The 19,972-nt window shown below is 41.1% G+C and overlaps 1 protein-coding gene across 1 annotated transcript in view; it reads left to right on the top strand.

The window, feature by feature from the left end:
• Window positions 1-19,972, top strand: part of MYOZ1 (myozenin 1) — an 82,727-nt gene that overhangs the window by 29,155 nt on the left and 33,600 nt on the right. Inside the window, exon 3 of the mRNA XM_033940047.1 lies at window positions 13,674-13,864. Within this exon, the coding sequence (XP_033795938.1) occupies window positions 13,674-13,864 (191 nt within the window). The remainder of the gene's footprint in view (window positions 1-13,673; window positions 13,865-19,972) is intronic.

Here is a 19,972-nt window from a genome sequence, read left to right as displayed (position 1 = left end):
AGTAATACTCTTTGGGATCTTTGGCTCAGAAAGGATTAGAAACAGTGTAGAGCTGCATCATGGATAACGATTTCTACATGGCGGGTGAGGAGAATAGAGTGATCAATGATATCTAAAGCTGCACTTAGGTCAAGCAAGATATGTAGGGTGTCATTTCCCTTATCCAGCAGTTTCTAGCAGTCGTCTATGAAGTTGAGTAAGACAGTTTCAGTGCTGTGGTGTTTTTTGAAGCCTGACTGGAAGGTGGAAAGGGCCTCCCGTTAGTTGATGAATGTTTGTAGCTGGGTTAGTGCTGCCTTTTCCAGTATCTTAGATATGTAAGGTAGGTTGGAGACAGGCCTGAAGTTGGTTGATGTGTTTGTGTTGAGGGATGTTTTTTTTAGAAATGGCCTAATGATTGCTGATTTCCAATTTTTGGGAACTTGTCTTGTTTATAGCGAGGTGTTGATGAATGGAATGTTTGAGTTCATAAAGGAGTCTTTGACTGACATTAAGAGATGCGATGGGCAGAGGTCCAAGGTGGAGTTTGAGGGCCGGATTGTGTTTGCAATTCCGCTGAGTTCTTTGTGAAAGATGGTATCAAAGCTGGTTAGGGTTTTTGTTATTGCTGGTAGTGTTATGGTAGGGAGGGGGTCATAAGAACATAAGAATAGCCTTACTGGGTCAGACCAATGGTCCATCAAGCCCAGTAGACCATTCTTACAGTGGCAAATCCAGGCCCCTAATACCTGACCAAAACTCAAGGAGTAGCAAAATTCCATTTTGAGTCTTTCCTCATATGAGAGGAGTTCCATCCCCTTTATCATCTTGGTCGCTCTTCTTTGAACCTTTTCTACTGCTGCTATATCTTTCTTGAGATAAGGATACCAAATGAGAAAAGAATAAAAAGGCCAGGGTTCTTCAGCTTGGAAAAGAGACAGCTGAGGGCAGATATGATTGAAGTCTACAAAATCCTGAGTGGTGTAGAACCGGTACAAGTGGATTGATATTTTACTGCATCAAGACACTCAATTAAGTTACAGAGTAATCAATGGGAGGAACCAATGGGAGGAAATATTTTTTCACTCAGAGAATAGTTAAGCTCTGGAGGGCATTGCCAGAGGATGTTGTAAGAGCAGTTAATATAGCTAGTTTTAAAAAAAAGGTTTGGACAAGTTCCTGGAGGAAAATACCATGGTTGTCCTGGATTGGTGGCATGGACTGCTGCTACTATTTGGGTTTTACCAGGTACTTGTGACTTGGATTGGCCTCTGTGAAGATGGGATACTGGGCTAGATGGACCATTGGTCTGACCCAGTAAGACTATTCTTATGTTTTTATGGACGTTTTAACTAGTAAGATATCCAAGTGCTGGTGTATACTGTCTTTTGGATGTCTATCTTTTTTGAAAATGAGCCCCTTAATGGCATCTTAGGTCAGACATCATTTTCCATTAAGAAGGAAACCTACAGAAACAGTAAGAAAAATAGAAAATGTTATAATAGTACTAATTATGGGTTCCACAAACAATAAAATTGATATAATAAGGCCACGGTAAATACCATCACAAACATTTTTTTTTTTCAGTATTGGGTGAATTCTTACTTCCAATATAATAAGGTAACGAGATAAGAATGTATAATAGCTAAACTGAATGCTAAATTGGAAGCATGATTTTTTAAAAGAATGCAAACATAGAATTAAAGATATTTTTATTGAACCTGCAGTTGTCTTCCATTCCTTTTTACTTCCAGATGAACTGGAACCATGCAGCTGCCAAAATCATTACCACCTGTAACCACCTGGGTAATTTTTCCCACATTGTGTGCCCTTTCCTGATTCCAATAGACTTAGGGGTTGATAGTCAAAAGTATTTATATGCTCAGCTTTGGCTGCTGGTTGCCTAAAGTTCTTTTATTTGAACATCAGCTGAAAATAAATGAATACATTTTGGGCATATGAGTCAATATATTCATATAATTTGAGTAGGGGCTGAGGCATTCCTGTGGAGCTGAAGCAAAAGTTATATGGATTGCTGCAATATTCAGTTGCTGTCCATATAACTTGTCTTTTTAAGTCTGAATGCAGAAATAGCAGTTCTAACTTTAAACAGCTAGCTTGTCTATATAAAGTTATGACTGCACATTCTGAGTCTAACTTAAAGAGATAGACTATCTATCCTTTCTACCACTCTACAGTATCTCACGGGTACAGGAGTGGCCTAGTGGTTAGGGCTGTAACCTCAGCACTCTGAGGTTGCAGGTTCAAGCCTAGCACTGTTCCTTGTGACCCTGGGCAAGTCACTTAAAAGGGGGGGCTGTTAAATTGTAACAGTGTTGGACAAAAACGAATAAGTTCCGGGAGTCTATTCCACAGTGCTGGGCCCACAGTAGAGAAAGCACATGTGGATGTCTCTGCATAGCAGATTGTATTTGGTGTTGGTACAGAAACCTGCCTCTAACTGACAGATCTAAAGCAACACATCAGAATATACAGTTTTATTGCTTGTTGTACATACAATGGAGCCACCTTATTCAATGTCTGGTAGATGAGTACCAGAATTTTATATTGAATACAGTACATCACAGATAGCCAAATGAAGCAGCTTCAATAGCAGAGTTGCATGTTTAGATTTTCCTTTCTCCAAAATCAATTTACTACTACTATTGGTCACTGAGTTCTGAATTATTTGCAACACTCCCAGAGAGCCTATATCTAATTCCAGACTCTACTTCAGGAAGCAGGTGAAAGCCTGGCTCCTCTCCCAAGCCTTTAATACATAGGGTGATTGACTGTGCACTCATTCTGCACCAGGACTAACTTGCTACATACACTGAACCTATATTTTGTTTAACTGTGTGATCTCACGGTAGGAGAGTCGGTGGGGTTCTGCTGCACAGGGGGATGGAAGGGAGGGATAGAAAAATGCTGCTCCAAGGACTCTTAAAGCAGCAGCGGCGGTGGCGCTCTGAATGGGCTGCTTCGTGATCTTCCCCGCCGGGGCCTTCCCTCTGCCGCTTCAGTGATGCGGCAGAGGGAAGGCCCCGGTGGGGAAGGCTGTGAAGCAAATAGTTCAGAGCGCCACCGCTGCTGTTTTTGGAGGCCTCTGAGGAACGGTATGTCAGTCTCAAGGTAGGAGGGTCGGTGGGGTTCTGCTGAACAGGGGGATAGGATAGGAACAGGGGGAAGGATAGGAAGATGCTGCACATGGGGGGGAGGGGAAGAAAGGAAAAAGGAAGAATTGGAGTGGAGGATAGGAAAGGAGAGATGATTGTTGTACATGAAAAAAAATAAGACATCCCCCGAAAATAAGCCCTAATCTGATTTTTAGAGCCAAAATTAATATAAGACCTGGTCTTATTTTCGGGGAAACACAGTAGTTGTTTTATAACTAGTATGCTGGCATTTATATTTCAGAGCTGTTATATTTTTGCAACTGTTTCATGGTAGTCCTATTATTAAGTTTCAATTTGCTGATTGAGTTTACTTTTTACTTTACTTTACTTTTTTTTTTTTTTGTATACCGCCACAATCAAAAGAATTCTAGGTGGTTTACACAAGAGAGAAAAACTGGACAATCAGCGAAGTACAAAATATTAAAATGAGAATATAGCATATTAACTAAAAAGACAATAAAAATTTAAATTAATGCAGTAAAATTATGTTAAGAATAAAAACATCGAATTAAGAGATAAATTTATCAAATAATACTGTCTTAATTTCTTTACGGAAGGCGCCGTAAGATAACATGGCTCTGCTAATATAGTTACCCAACCAGGACTGTTGTTTACTTGCTTGAAATGCAAGCATCCTACCTAAAAAAAGACCTAACTTTGCAGTCTAAAATCTTCAGGTTTGCAAATAAGTTACAATTCCTGGTTACCCTCACGGGGTTCTATAGCACGAAATGAGATAACAGGTAGGTAGGGGCCAACCCCCAAACCAACTTGAAACAGAGACATGCGAATTTAAACATTACTCGTGTTTCCACTGGCAATCAGTGTAATAATCGATAATAAGGGCTGATATGATCACTTTTCTTCAGCCCAAATATCAGGCAGACAGCTGTATTCTGCACTATTCTCAGTTTTCTCACAACATTCTTTGGTGCGCCCAAGTAAACAATATTACAGTAGTCCAATATAGATAGTACCAATGCCTGCACCAACAATCTCACTGTATTTATTTATATTTGGTCTTTTTACTACTGTTATGCTGTTAACAAAATTTATGTTGAACTGTACTTGCTGTACACCACCTTGGGTGAATCTCTTCAGAAAGGTGGTTAAAAATCCAAATAAATAATAAATAAAATCCAGTTATACAATATTGACTGGCTCACCTTTTTCCACTCTTTATTCTCCACTGTATCTGATCCTGAAAGGACAATTTCTAAATATTGGAAGAATACCACTGAGTTTATGAATAAAATAGCAGAACAGAAGGTAATTAAAACCTGTACATCTGTGTTTCTGGATAATGCTAAGGAACTGAAAGATTGCCAGAAGGAATAAATATTTTTACCTAATTTCTGAGCAAAGCTTTCTCACTAGCTAGAAAATGTTCTAGGATGGAGTATTCTGCACCAAACACAACCTTTTGGAAAGGCAGCAGGACTCCAAATCTTTGAGCCAGCTGCCAGCACCTGGGCCTCCTGCTGGACTGGCAGCAGCAGAAGCATTTAAAGTACATATCATTTCCTGCTGTTTTTGGGCTGTTGCCTACATATCATCAGTATTAGAGAATGACACGGTGACAAAATTCATCACCGTCCCCGTCCCCTCGGAAAACCGGGGGAAATCATCTTCATGTCATTCTTTAAGGAAAGAGGGAAGAATCAGAGTATGAATGGCCACAACCACTGACCCACAAGCTTTGCTTTGAAGAATGCTGGTGTAGAAGGATTGAAGTTGAGATAGACACTACAGAATGACAGTCTTTGGTATCCAGAGCAGATATTGTGATGTCATAATGCCTCATTCCACCAGTGCCTAAGAGCCAATCACATCAGTGATGTCACAATGGCTTCATTATCCTTGGCTCACATAAGAATCAGAGTATGAATGGCCACAACCACTGACCCGCAAGCTTTGCTTTGAAGAATGCTGGTGTAGAAGGACTGAGGTTGAAATAGACACTAGACAATAACAGGGTTTATTTCCCGTGGTTATCCACGGGGACGGGAACGGTGATGAATTTTGTCACCATGTCATTCTCTATGAACCCTGTCATGCCCAGACTTCAAAGGAGTCTTGCAAGCAGTTTCATAAAGATATTAAATAATAAGAATATTTCTTGTACTGTCTCACACTCTAGTCCTCTTTTTAGAGGACTGTCTGGGTGCCTAGAGGGATTTCCAAAATCTGGCAGTTTGTCCAGGTTTTGGAAATCCCCGAGCTCGGGGCCGCTTCTGGAGGCCCTCTGCACATTTGTGTGACATTGTTGCGTCGACGTCCGCGCATGTGCAGAGGCCCTCCAGACCTCGGGGAAGGAGACCAGAGGTTCTGCTGGGGTCAGGGCAGAGCTGGGGTGGAACGGAGCAGGATTAGGTGTCCTCTTTAACAGGAAATCTGGCAACCCTAGGCCATCCAGCATAATACAACACCACTAACACCCACCTCTCCATATCGTTACATTAAACAACAAAATGTCCATAAGAATGAATGCTTAGCTGAAATATATTAGTATCAAATAAATCACCATCCCAGATATATTCTGTGTTAAAACCTTAATGAATTCATCTCTTTCAAGCTGAACTCTGTTCTATTTCCAAAATCAGAGGGGTTCAGGACAAGTTCAGGACAAATATCAGGAAGTTCTGCTTCACGCAGAGAGTGGTTGACACCTGGAATGCTCTCCCAGAGGAGGTTATTGCGGAATCGACCGTCCTAGGATTCAAAAGCAAACTAGATGCACATCTCCCTACGAAAGGCATAGAAGGATATGGGTGACTAAAAATTACGCCAGGTATACACCTGGCAGGGCTTCCGTGTGTGCGGATCGCCGGACTTGATGGACCGAAGGTCTAATCCGGAGATGGCGCTTCTTATGTTCTTATGTATTGAAAAGATGGGTAAAACATCTTAAGAAAATAGATCTTGGTGGCCCTGTTATGTCAACATTTTCCTTTTAGCTTTGTGGATATGTGCTTGGAGGAACAGGACATGATTGTGACCAGGCACCTTGTTTTCCTATAGTGAGAGGATTCTGTGCCAGTTAAAAAGGAGCAGAATCTTGTGGCTACTTTTAATTCTTAGGCTCAATTTAATTTTCCCTTTTCTGTTATTTTAGAGATAGTGATTGCTTCTACATCCTTTTTGGATCCTTGTCCTCCAAATACACTAGTGTTCCAATAACAGAAACTGGTCACCCAAATATTATTATGGAATTTGCGCTCAGCGTTTTGGTACTGCATCTTGGCACGTAACTTTGGAAGTATTTATAGAAATGCCACTATTGAGGCCTAGATCTTTTCCTCGGGTGATAATTCCTCACATAGAACTCAGCATTATTAATCCTGTAATTGGGATTATTTTTCTCTGTGTTCATCAGATTTGCACTTTGTCACACTAACCTTTGAATTTCGGGCATGTGCCCAGTTGCACACACAATTGATCAATGAGCCTTTCACTATTTGGGCACTAACAACCAATTGGGCACTAACAACAATAATTGGGCACTAACAACCAATTATTGTAGTTAATTGGCATCAATTAGAATTTGCGTGCACAACTGATTGCACACTATTCTATAAGGCTCAGTGCCAAACTCACATAGCACATATCTGAAAGGGGGTGTGACCAGGGGCTTGCTGGGGGCATTTCAAAAAGTTGCACAAGGAATTACAGAATTCTTTCGATGCATGCCTAAGTTGCTGCTGGCATTTAAACCTGCTTTTTAGCAGGTACAATCCAAGTCAAGCACTAAAGGGTACACTTCCTTTATAGAAGAGTTCTTAGCACTCTTCGGTGCCAAATTTTGAGAATCTTTTATAGAATTCCCTCCTAAAGGGATAATTCAATAAGTAGCAGCCTAATTTTAAGTAGTAGGAAGATGCAGAAGAGGTAGTATTCTAGTCGTTCATATGGGCTAAGCGGTCACATACCCAGTAAATGACCTTTTATAGAATACAAATTAGCAAAAAATCATGCACCATGATTTCATTTTGTGCAGTCAGTGTGTTCTCTCTCAGTAGTAGTGTGTGTGTATCAGACTCCTGAGGAAGGCATAGTGCCGAAACAAGGACTATGGTTGATCCTCTTCGATCAAACTGCCTGTTTCATTCTATGATGTTATGATGTTATGAATGAGCCAATGAGGAAATAACCACATAAAGCTCGCCGTGATGAAAGTATTTTGAGGCTGTGGAGTGGTGGGGCTAAGGCTCATAAATTTGTCTAAAATTCAAAAATTGTTTAGGTGCTCAGAGTACTCAAACCACAATATAAATATCACACTTAGACATCAAGATTTACGATGCCATAGACCAGGTGTAAGGACTGGTATATATTGTCACTTACTAAGTGGCTGCCTAGGCTACATTGGGATTTAGGTAGTGCCTTCAAGTGGTCCTGAGTGAGTGGTACTTATAATTTCCAGTGGACTGATAACATCCACAGCTAGAAGTACTGTATGTGGTATTAAAATCAAAAGTGACTTCTGTCCTGCTGTCTATGGAGAAATTCCTCCATAGTTCCACAAGCAGCTCTCAAAGTAGAAGTCAACAGACCACCAGGATTTAAATGTATGATAATGTTTATTCCACTTCCCTCATGTAAAGCATTATCCTCTTTTTGGGCTTCACCACAAATAAATCATATAGACTTGGCTTGTCAACAGGTTTCCATTCACCAAAACACAAGATACAGTCTATAACTCAAACAGGGCTGGAAGAAAAAGTTCATTCTCACCCATTCTCCTTCCCACTGGATTTTTACCAAATTCCATAATATTGTAGTTCCATCATCCAGGCTCCTGTCTAGATGGTAACTTTTTCGTGTTTTGTTTAAGTTGGGTTATCTCTGTTACAAAGTTGTGTATGGTATTGCTCCAATCTATATGACCAATAGATTCCTTATAGCATCCTATAAATATAGAAGAGGATCACCCGTTTTGTTTAATTTTTCATCGGCTCAAGGATGTAAGAGTAAGAAATCTTTGGACTATACATTAGCATTTCAGGCTGCTTTCTATGATAGGGAATTTCGACCATTGTTGCGTAGTGCTTGTTCTTATAAACACTTTAGAACTCAATTGAAAACTTATCTTTTTTCAAAGTATCTGGCGAATTAAGCTAAATGATCCCTAGGTTATGTTATTATTAATCTTTTGTTAACCGCGTAGAACTTACGGTTATGTTGTTTTTAAGTACGATGTTATGTTATGTTCCCAGTGCTTGAATTTAGCAAAAGAGCGGTTATCATAAGTCTTTCTTTATCTGTGCCCTCTTAAAGTCCGTGTCGCAAATTGTTTTGGGGTTTTATTTTGTCTCTGGTTTCCTTAAGCAAGCAGTATCTTAGTACTGAGCTCTGCTTTACTGGAAAGTCCCAAAACAAAGGAATAAACTTCAAACAAATTCTTAACTTTTCCTCCTTTCAAGTTCAAAATGGGGTTCAAACAGACATAAGTTCTTTAATAAATTTTCCCCTTTTCGTTTTGTAACCCAAACACAGTTCAAGGAAGACATGGCTGCTTATTGCTGCCCCTCTCCCTTTAGGGCAAACAGTCTCAGCAAACAAGATCTTCAATCAGTACTTTTTCTTCAGACAAACACATCCCCATTCCTGTAAGTGTTACACCTTCCTTATCAATTAAACTAACTATTATATTTCCCAGTATCTTTCTGTTTATAATTTGTAAACTGTTTGAAACAATGATTAGTTTAATTGATAAGGAAGGTGTAATACTTACAGCAGGGATGTCCAACCCGCGGCCCAACAAGGAGTTTTGTACGGCCCAGCTTCTCCCTCCCTCCCTTTTGTGCCTCCCTCCGGCGGGTAGTTTTCTGGCCGGCTCCCTTGCTGCAGTTGTCCACCGGCGCCGGCGACTCCTCCTGCATGATTCACGGCTGTGTCAGAAGCGTTCCCTCTGACAAAGTCAGAGAGAAGGCTTCTGAATCAGCCGTGAATTGCACGCGAGGAGCCGCCGCCGCCCGCAGACAACTGCAGCAAGGGAGCCGGCCAGAAAATAAATACTTGCTGGGAGGCACAGAAGGAAGGGAATGCTTCCAGCACAAGCGAAGATCGCCAACAGCCATAAAATAAATGCTTCCAGCACAGCCACGGATCGTGTGAAGAGCCAGCCATCACCACCCATAGCTTTCACCAGAAAAACGATTGCAGCATGGGAGCCGGCCAGAAGGTAAATACCCGCCAGAGGGAGGCACAGAAGGGAGGGAAGGAGAAGGTCGTGTTGGGACTCGAGAGGGAGGGAGCACAAACTTTGGACAAATGATGAAGAAAGGAGGGAGGGTGCATGAGCCATAGGATTGAAGAATGGAGGGAGGGAGGGAACAGTAAGGGAGAATTGGGTGTCAGAGAGGGAAAGAGATGGTTCACATGGAGAGATGAAGAAAGAGGAGAACTAGAGAGGAGTGAGAGAGAAAGAGAATTACTGGACATGGTGGTGGGAGAGGAGTGAGGTAGAGATGCATGGGCGCGGAGAGGAGGGAGAGAACATGCTAGGCCAAGGAAGCATCCTGGACTGTTTTTTTTTTGTTTTTTTTTAAACATAAAGTACAGAGGGGTATTAAAAGGAGTGCCAGATTGGGCGGAGGGGGGGGGGAGAGCTTATGGAGCCAGAACCAGAGGACAGAGAGAGAGAGATGGTGGGCAATGGTCTGAAGGGATAGAAGTTGGAGCTGGGGTGATGTGGAGGAAGAGGGAAAGAGATACTTGAAGGGAGAACTGTTAGGAAGAGAGAAGGAGAAATAGTGGACCAGAGGGAGGGAGGCAGGTAGGCATGGAGAGAGGTAGGGTGGGGGAAGTTGGAAAGGGAGAGAAGTTGGATCTGGGGATGGAAGGGCGGTAGAGAGAAATTTTAGGCCTGTGGATGGAAGGCAGAGAGATGCAGCATCTCTCTTTTTTCTTCCATTTCATTGTTCAGCATCAAACGGGGAGGGAAGAAGAAAAACAGAAAAGAGGGAGCAAAATGTTGGACCATGGGGATAGAGGAGGAGAGATGGACCCATGGGAGGGCAGGAGGGATGAGATCTGGGCTAAGAAAGGGGATGGAAAGAAAGGGACAGGGAGTTATAGCCTGACCACTGGAGAAAGGGAGGGGATTCTGAAAGTGGTGAGCCATGTGGATGAGGTCAAAACAGAGATGACAAGATGAGTGAGAGAGCAGTGGTAGAAATGTGATAATGGGGAGTAGATAGAAAGAAATAGGAGGCTGGGAAAGGAGTGAGATGGGAAATGGGAGCGCTAGGGACTGAGAGAAGATGGAGAATTGAGAGGTAGCTGAACATTTAAAAAGAAGAGGGTGAGAAAGAAGGAAAGATTTGAGCGGACAGAGGCAAAAAAGAAAAGAAAAAGTTAAAATAGCTGAAAGGGAAAAATCAATACGTTGGAGACAAGCATAAGGAGGAAATGGAACAAGAGAGGAGAAAAAAATCAACAGCAGACACTGGAAAGAGAATTAGTTGAAGATAGACAAAAACAGAAAGAGAAATTGGGACCAAGATGATGGAAAAACAAAATATCCAGACAAGAAGGTAGAAAAAATTGTTTTATTTTGAATTTATTAACTGGAATATGTTAGCTTTGGGAGTGACTGGAGCTCAAAATTAGTGGATGGGCACCAAAGTTTCTCCCCACCTGAGTGCAATTTACAAATACTAGTGCTATTTGGGATCCCCAAGCCCTGCCACCTGAAGACATCTTCCTCCAGTCTGACAACCTAAAATCTCCAAGCTTTGCAGCCAATGACAATATCCTAAAGCTGCCACTGCTTTCACGTATGAAAGCCATGGTGTGGGGGAGGGGGGCAGAAAAGAGGGAAGGCAGCAGCTGTGCAATATTGCTGCCAGCTGCAGAACTTGGGAAGTTGTAGGGGAGGAGGTGGCCGTCAGTTGGTGAGGCTTGGGGATCCCTACTAGCTACAGCAGGGGAGATGTTCATTTTGAGGGAGCCTAAACTCAAGATGGGAGGCCCAAAAAAGCAATAATATTTACCCTGACTGAACGATCCTCCACGTGTGCCGATGACAGCTGATACAGCATCCCTGCTCTGATGAGGCTCACCTCTGAAGAGGCTCATCCTTTCCTAGAGCCCTCTACTTCTGTCCAACAGCTGCATTCCCAGTCTCTGTCCCCTTTCGGCAACTTTCTGCTTCTTCCAACCCTTCAAAGCAGAATTCTCTCTTCCTGTCAGAAACCTTTCAATCCCCTTCACCCCTTCCTAGAACTTTATTTTCCTCCCCACAGTTCAACTCCTAGAGCATGTTTCCATCACCTAGCCCCTCTCTCCCTTACAACTTCTTTCTAGCTCCAGCCTTTCACAGCACTCTTCTACTTTTCTGTTCTTTTTACCTTAATTGCAAATTGCAATGTCAATAAAGTTAACTGACTGTCTTCATTCATAAGAACATAAGAATAGCCTAACTGGCTAGCCTAGATGGCCCAATGGGCCATCTAGCTCAGTATCGCGTCTTCACGGGGGCCAATCCAAGTCATGAGTACCTGGCAAAAACCCAAATAGTAGCAGCATTTTATGCCACTGATCCAGGGCAAGCAGTGGCTTCTTTCATGTCTGTCTCACAAGCAGTTTATGATATTCATCTCCCCATTGGCAGCTGCAGGTTACAGCAGCTTTTTCCCCACCTGGAGCCCATCAGTCAGAAATAGCAATTATTTCTTCCTCTTGTAGACCACTGGTCAGATATTCCAGCCAATCCCAATAGAGGGAGGCGGGAGCAATAACTGGGATACAAAAACTCTTCCTGCTTTCATTTGCTGCCCTGCAGCATGGAGATTTCAGCTTTAAATTTAACAAAGTATATTATAAAAACATTGGGGTGCTTTAGCACCACAGAGCTGGTGCCTAGGTTTGTTTTTATTATCTGGTGTGTGAGATTTTCATCATGCCTTTTCTAATCTTCTACATTTTTGCTTAAATAGTAACAAATCATTTGTTAACCATTTATACGACTTCCTAATCTCATCTAAAATGTCTGTGCTTATTAAATTCCAATTTTTAAGAATAGCAGCTGCCTGTTGTTCATTAGTTGTGAATAATTTATCTACCATGCTCCAGAAATCAGTGGGTTCCACTTTTCCCTTAAATAGTGAACTACAGTACCTTTGGACTTTGTTTCTTTATATAATTGTCTTTTCAATTATTTAAAGGCAGTGGTCAGATCAAGGTACAGGTGTATAGTTGTACCAAAAATTGTTTGACTCATGGCTAAAATACACTATTAAATCTAAGGTATGCCCTTTCTACTACTACTAAATGTTTCTATTGTGCTATTAAACATATGCAGTGCTGTACATCAATTGAACTATTATATTAGCCTAATCTTGTTTTTTAACGCCGTTGCTGCACAGAGCACAAAGCATTTTAAGTAGATTATTTATTAAGGTCTGATGATGACAAAAAATCCAATAAATAAAAAGCTACAAAAAAGCCTATGAATACTTTAGCTGGTGGTTTGGCAAGATCTGAAAACCATAGTATAAGTAATAGACAAATTAATAATTTACTACTTATAAAATGAAAGTTTAATGCTGGTGGAGTTGCAGTGCTGTACATCAAAACATGTAATCAAGTCATGACAGACAAACTGGACTAGAGGGTGCGCCAATACAGTGCTCAGGTTGGGGAATTACAGAAGGAATGATAAGACATGTTGGTGCTTAGCAGGTGGGCTGGAGTTTGGAATTGAAAGCAGCTTTAAAAAAAAGTGGGCTTTGAGTCTGGATTTGAATACTGCCAGAGATGGAGCATGACGTACAGAGGCAGGAAATTTGTTTCAGGCATACGGTGTAGAAGGGATGGGGGTCTGTAGTTGGCTTTAGAGGAAAAGGGTACAGATAAGAGAGACTTACCTGATAGGTGGCGTGCCGGGGGGGGGGGGGGGGGGGGGGGGGGTGGAGAGAGGAGAGTTACTGAGGAGCTGCAGAGTGAATATACTTGTAGGTCAGTTGCTTGTGCAGTCTTCCCACAGCCATCTAAGCTAGGAGCTGCAGGTACTATCTCCCCACTTCATCCTCTTCCTCTGCCCTCTCTGGACTTTACAGGCTTTGGCCACTGACAGTTTTTTTGGGGGGTGGGGTTGGGTACTGGGGGGGTTGGTATTGCTATGGAGGGATCCTTTTTTTTGAGGGGGGGTTAAGGAGGGGGGAAAGGTGGTTTTGCATTCTTGTGTTATTTAAATGTATTTGATGACAATGGTTTTTGGATTGTGGGTCCTTTTGACGAGTTGGGACTGTAGCTCTGTATCCTGTTCTGTTGTTTATTCCTTTGTACCTATTGATGGTCATCACTAAAATTGTTTGAACATAAGCTAGGAACTAACAAATTAGTTTATTATAATGAATTTTTTTAATGAAATAATAAATGATTTACAAAATATATTCTGGAGGACAAGACTTCAGTTTATTTAATCCATGCTATCTTTTTTTACTTGGGTTTATTTTAATGTGTACCTTCTTTGTAAGATGTTTTCTGAGGCATGATGCTTGTGTTTTGCAGCCTCCAGAGAAGGAGAATATGAGGTGTCCAAGCTGAATCTAGGAAAGAAGATTAGCACCCCAAGGGATATCATGCTAGAGGAGCTGTCACTGCTCAACAATAAAGGATCCAAAATGTTCAAACTACGCCAGAAGCGAGTGGAGAAATTCATCTATGAGAATAATCCTGATGTGTTCGCTGACAATTCTGTGGTAGGTTGCAATGAAATAACCAGGTTCAAGTAGAAAGAAAAACCACTTTAGAGAAAATGTGCAGGGCAGGCTTAACCATTAGGCAGACTAGGCAATCACCTAGTGCAGGAGCTTCTGGGGAGAGGCAAAGAGCAAACACAGTTAAAACAACAAGTTCTTACAATTACTAAAACTCAAAGAACCAAATCATTTTTTACTTGAGAAGTGTGTCCAAAAATCAGGAGGTAAAAAATGTCCATTTTCAGAAACCGCTAGACATCTATCTTTTTTCAAAAATGACCTATTTATACATTTTGGCCCTTAGGATGTTAAATTTTGTGGCTATTTTCAAACACAAAATCATCCAAGTTAAAAATGTCCAAAACCAAGCCATTTGGACTGTTTATAATAGGCTGACCATACAGACATGCCAGCAGAGCAGTGGCGCAACTTAGAGAGTATTGCTGTGAACTTAACATAAAGAGTGCCAGGGTTTACTAGGGGAGGAGGAGTCAAGATGGCAGACAGACCCTGACGGCATTCTGCTCGCTCCAGTGAATTTTCTGTTTTAGAGTGGCTTACCTTTTTATTTGCTACATTTGGAACATTGTTTGGAGTTTCCTGTAATGCCACACTCTAAAAGAAAGGGGACAGTGAGATTCGTGATGCTACCAGCACTCTCATCCTCTCCAATTCAATCAACGTTACCCCAGATTCTGCAACAACAAGCTGCAGCCAATCCTTGGTCTGCCATTCGGAGGTTGGGTTCTGCATTGGAGTCAAGTGAATGAGTGCTCAACTCCTTAGAACAGGATATCTCTCTTTCACCTACATCTGAATCGCAAAGTTCGGAGTCGAGCCCCAGGAGGTCAGGAGAGGAGACCCTGGAGTTGGCTCTGGGTGGAGCTTCACTCCCGAAGGAGCTGCAAGGTGAAGGGAACATCAACGAGGCTGGACACCCAGCGTTAAAACCTGCAGTAATCTTGGAGACACTTCTTGTGGCTATAAGGAAACTGGATGTGACGATGAGGAAAACTGCTCAGGATATAGAGGTACTTGTCTCAAAAGTAGATGCTTTTTCCCTGAATATGGATAAAGTTCGCCAAGATTGCATAGAGAAAATTCATATGGGAGCTGCTATTTTGAACAATAATAAAAGATCAGAAATTTATTTCATGGAAAATTGAACTGATAGAGAACTTCAGTATTACGAATGAATCTTAGGGTCTTAAATTATCCAAAAATTTTGGCTGTCTCCTTTGGAAGTTTTTAAGCAATTTCTATTGGAAAATTTGAATTTTCCCCAAGACATTATTCCACCCATTAATAAAGCTTATTATTTATTGGTTACTAAAGATAAAAAGTTTGAAATAGGAGACTTACCAGTAAATAAAAATGGGATTAGTGATCATTTGTAGCAAGGAGAAAATTTACAGGACATTATTGCTATTCTTGAAGATTTTCTTTCTGAAGTCAAGGAATAAGCTACCCTCATTGTCAATTTTGTATTTGAGCAAGACCACCTGACTTATGTTATGAGGATTTATTTTTAAAAAGGTGTAGATCCCTTTTGTGGTCAGAGAATCTGAATATACCCTGAAGTGACAAAATTAACTCAGGAGAGACTGAGAATTCTTAGCAATGAGAAAGGAAACAAGAAAGTTAAGAGCTACCTTCTTGCTTGCATATCCCTATATTGTGTTGTATAGCCCTCCAATAACAATCTAGATGAGGCTACAGTTCACAGTTCTTTGTATATACTGTATACACATATGTGTATTCTTTGTATATACTGTATACACACACATATACATGACTGAATGGATAATGATAGCAGTAATTCATTCTGTCTAAGTATTATGTATGTTATTTTGTAACCTGTCCTGAGCTCTCTGGGGAGGACAGGATATAAAACAAAATTAAATAAATAAATATTTAACTCTTTATTAGGCATCTTTGATCATAGGGCTCTGGCACAGATGCTATTCAACAGAGGACACTCAGCAGATTTAGAAGATAATGACAGCAGGGTTTTCTTCTATTCCTGTTTTGGAGAATATTAGGGTAACAGAAGATTACAGTCACCAGCTGCAGATCCACAAGACCTTGCACAGGGCTCGATACTAGTTTCTGCATACAAGATATTTCAGCAAAGTGTCCCAAGCAAAAGTTCTAAGCAAAATAGTAAGTGTCACTGCAGATGACCTAAAATGGAATCCTGAATAATAACATCTAGAGTAGAGATTCTACTTTCTGCATCCAGAAGGTGATGGATCCTGGAGCCGATCAGAAAATGCAGAAAATTTTTTTAAAAACATGTTTACATAACAGGAGTCCAGGCTCTGAAAACAGAGCTTTGCAAAGGGATACAAAATACCCCCCCCCCCCCCACCATGCTCTTGTAGCAGTCTGAGAAATCTTTTAGTCAAAGTTTAAATATGTGGTTTAAAAAGATAATACACTTAAAAGTGAGCTGGGTCCCAGAATACAGAATTTCACCCCAAATATACCCAGGTTTTTCCAACCTGCATCATTCCACCTCTTGAAAATTAGTCTGATGATGATGCATATATAGCATGCAATGCACTTAGCAGAAACAAATACGAGGGTTGCTTGAAATCTTTGGTAAAAAAGCAAGTTAAACACATTTTTTTTGGGGGGGAATCAGTTTTATTTCTCAAAATAGTCTCCATTGAGGGCTATACACTTAGGGCTCCTTTTACGAAGCTGCGTTAGCGGCTTTATCGCATGCAACTTTTTAGCGTGCACTAACCCTCGCGCTAGCCGAAAAACTACCGCCTGCTCAAGAGGGGGCGGTAGCGGCTAGCGTAGCTGGCAAGTTAACGGGCACTATTACGTGTGTTAAACCGTTATCGCGGCTTCGTAAAAGGAGCCCATAGTCCAACGAGTTTCCAGTTTTGTCATTCCATTGGAAGAATAGATTTTGGCAAACTCTGGAAAATACTCATTGACAGCATTGATGACATTCTCATTTGAGCCAGCATTGATGACATTCCCACTGAGCCAAATTTTTAATTCCTGTGTATTGCGATTAAATATCACTAAGCACTGCATTGAAATGTCCTTTTGAGTGCATCTCAGTTCAAAGGTCACCAATCATATCACCCATCGCACACACTCATTCACTTGAGATGCCTAGTCTCAGCAATCTTGCACACTTTAACTTGGTGGTCTTCCACAATGATACAATAGATTTATTCGATCAACTGGGCATTGGGAGCGTGCTTCACCTTCGGTTTATGTACGGCACATTTAAATTCATTTTTCCAGAAATAGTCTTCAACGCTGATGCAGAGTCCCCATGAACTTCATCCAACTTGACTTTGATTTGCATGGTCATCCACTTCGTCAAATAAATAAGTTTATCACTGCACGGAACACAGTTTTTTCCATTTATGTGTTAAAAGTGAACATGGTCAATTTAAATGGCTGTCAAACATTAACTATGTGTTGCATCTGGCTGAACTTTTGTAACAGATGGCTTGAAGAATGAAGCTATCCAACAGTGATGCCACTTAATAGACTGTGACGCCATCTCAGGAAATTTGCCAAACTTTTCATACAACCCTCAAATAACATGAGTAAGATAATTAGACTGTGGCTAATATAAAACCCAAGGCTGAATGATTCTATAATGTTACTTTTCTAATGTATGGAATTTCTACATGTATTATAATGACTAATACAACATCTCAGGCTAAACAAGGCTAAACAATTTCTGCTTTGATTACCTTCAGTATACATCTTGTTATCGCATATTGTTTAAATATAGCATCTTTGCAGTTACACATATCATATTTGAAGTCACACTGGGCATTTTTGAAAAATAAAGGTGACCAAAAAGTGGCATAAATCAGCACTTGGACGTCCTAATCATCGGAATGTCCAAGTGCCGATTTTCTGGACATCTTACAAGGCGTCTCAGCTGCTGTGCATCCAAAATTCAAGGGAGCTTGTTGGGAGGCATATTATAGGTGGTTATAGGATGTACTTAGACTTGAACATCTTGCAGCAGTAATCAAACCTTTTCAAACATGTTCTTGATGGAACTTAGCCGGCCGGCGCTAGACCTGTTTTAGAAGCATCTAAGTGCCACAAAGGTACCCAAACTGATCAGATGACCACTGGATGAATGAAGGTATGACTCCCGAACATTCCCCCAGTGGTCATTGACCCCCCCTTCCACCCCCACCCCCAAATATCTGAATAAAACATTACATACCTGTCTCTAGAACAGCAGCATCTGGTATAGGGAAGCCTAGTAGAGTAGCAAGCAGGTGTGCGGAGTTACTGGCGGGTGGTGAACCATAGAAAGGAGGAGCCAGGCCCATATCCCACTCTACCCATTATATTTATGGTGGAAAGTGTAAGCCCACCAGAATTCTACTATATTGCCACATAAGTGCTACCTGGAACAATAAGGGCTATTGGGGTGGTAGGTGGGTATAATGGGTTTTGGGGAGTTTTGAAAGGCTTTACTACATATTATAAGGCGATTGTACATCTTGTACCCTTTAAATGAAGTACACAGCAGTGCCCTCTAAGGTGCCCCACTGCTCTGTTAGTATGTCTGTGTGGCCAGTCCATTACAATGCTGGCTCCTCCCATGTCCAAATGGCTTGGGGTTTGATGTTTTGAATTTGGACATTTTTGTGGTCGAAAATGCCTAAAAAAGTTAGACAGCCTGTGGTTGGAAGGCCTGACCAGGATATCTAAGTAGGTGATTATTAAAAAAAAAAAAGGTGGTCATCTAACGAATGATAACCTATTTTTCACAACACAACCTTGTAACTTTTGGATTAATAAACATTCTTAACATGTCCCTTCTGTCACATGTCCTTCCTTGTTACATGTATCTGGGAAACAGCTGTTTGTGCATTTTCCAAAGCCCTACACATGATTCTGCTGGCTACATGTCCATGGTCCCTGATGGCTACACAGTGCACTGCTCTTCCTCTTTGGCCACTATGCTGTTTCAGTGACCTGCTCTGTAGTCTCTGGTCCAGGTCAGTGAAATGACACGTGGATAAAAATGGTCATAGGGGTGCTTCTCCCTGTTAAGAAGTTTGAAAACTCCAAGTTTGTATTAATAGTAGTAATTTTTATTTTGCTCTTTTTTTTGTGAAGTATATAATAGTAATAATACTTAAAAATTGGGGGAAATTAAAATTAATATAGACATGCTAGAATACTTGTTAACAAAAGAGTAATACAAGAATAGGCATAGAAAAAAATCGCTTCTTAAAGCAAAAATGATATCAAATGAGTCTAAGTGGAACAGCACAGGTCTGCTCAATTAAAGGACCTGTTCAAAAAAGAATTTCCTTTCTGACCCTTAAATAGTTTATTTCTGTTAGGCTGGCACTATCCGATGAGAATAGTCAGCATTTTCTCAAAGTGTCATTAATTACTTGCTCATCATCATGTTACATTCTAGGAGCCACCGAATAGCCTTTATTATTTCTGGGAGTTTTCAGAACTGCAGTAGCCTACAGTACTATGTAGCACTATGTCATAACTCAGGGGAGGGTACCCTTTCTTTGTGAAGCACAGAGGCCCAGCAAATCCATATCTCTGTAATGTAGTCACAGGACTGAGATACATACATTTTCAAACACATTTGCAAATTGCAGTTACCATAAACATCACCTTGTAATTAGCTTTTCGACATATCAACTTTTGCACTTACTGGCAGAGAATGTAGTGACAGCATTTAGCATAGCAGGCAGTAACATCAAGTGAGCTGTTAATGTCCCATCATATATATCCATAAGTCCTGATGAAATGCAATTTGTAAAGTCCACAGGATATGGGAAGGATGGGCCTCATAATGTCCTTTTCATTCATTGGGATGTTGCCTGCTACTTGTAAGTTGGATTGGAAACTATTGAAAACAGATTGGCCAATCTGTTAAAGAGGCTGCTGCAGGAGCTCCACAATTTGGCACAGGACCTGACCTTATTACTGCAGCTCCTTCAGCAAGTCTCTATGCATGGCTGAGATTTGCTGCAGGAGCTGCATATGGGGCATGGGGAGTAGGCACTGTAGGGGACACTGCCACAGCAACAGGTCCTTGGCCCTGAATGGGTGGCCCCTGAGGCTCCACTA

The sequence above is a fragment of the Geotrypetes seraphini genome, chromosome 4 (genome assembly GCF_902459505.1).
Source record: "Geotrypetes seraphini chromosome 4, aGeoSer1.1, whole genome shotgun sequence".
Classification (NCBI taxonomy): domain Eukaryota; kingdom Metazoa; phylum Chordata; class Amphibia; order Gymnophiona; family Dermophiidae; genus Geotrypetes; species Geotrypetes seraphini.
This window is presented reverse-complemented; position numbering and strand designations above follow the sequence as displayed.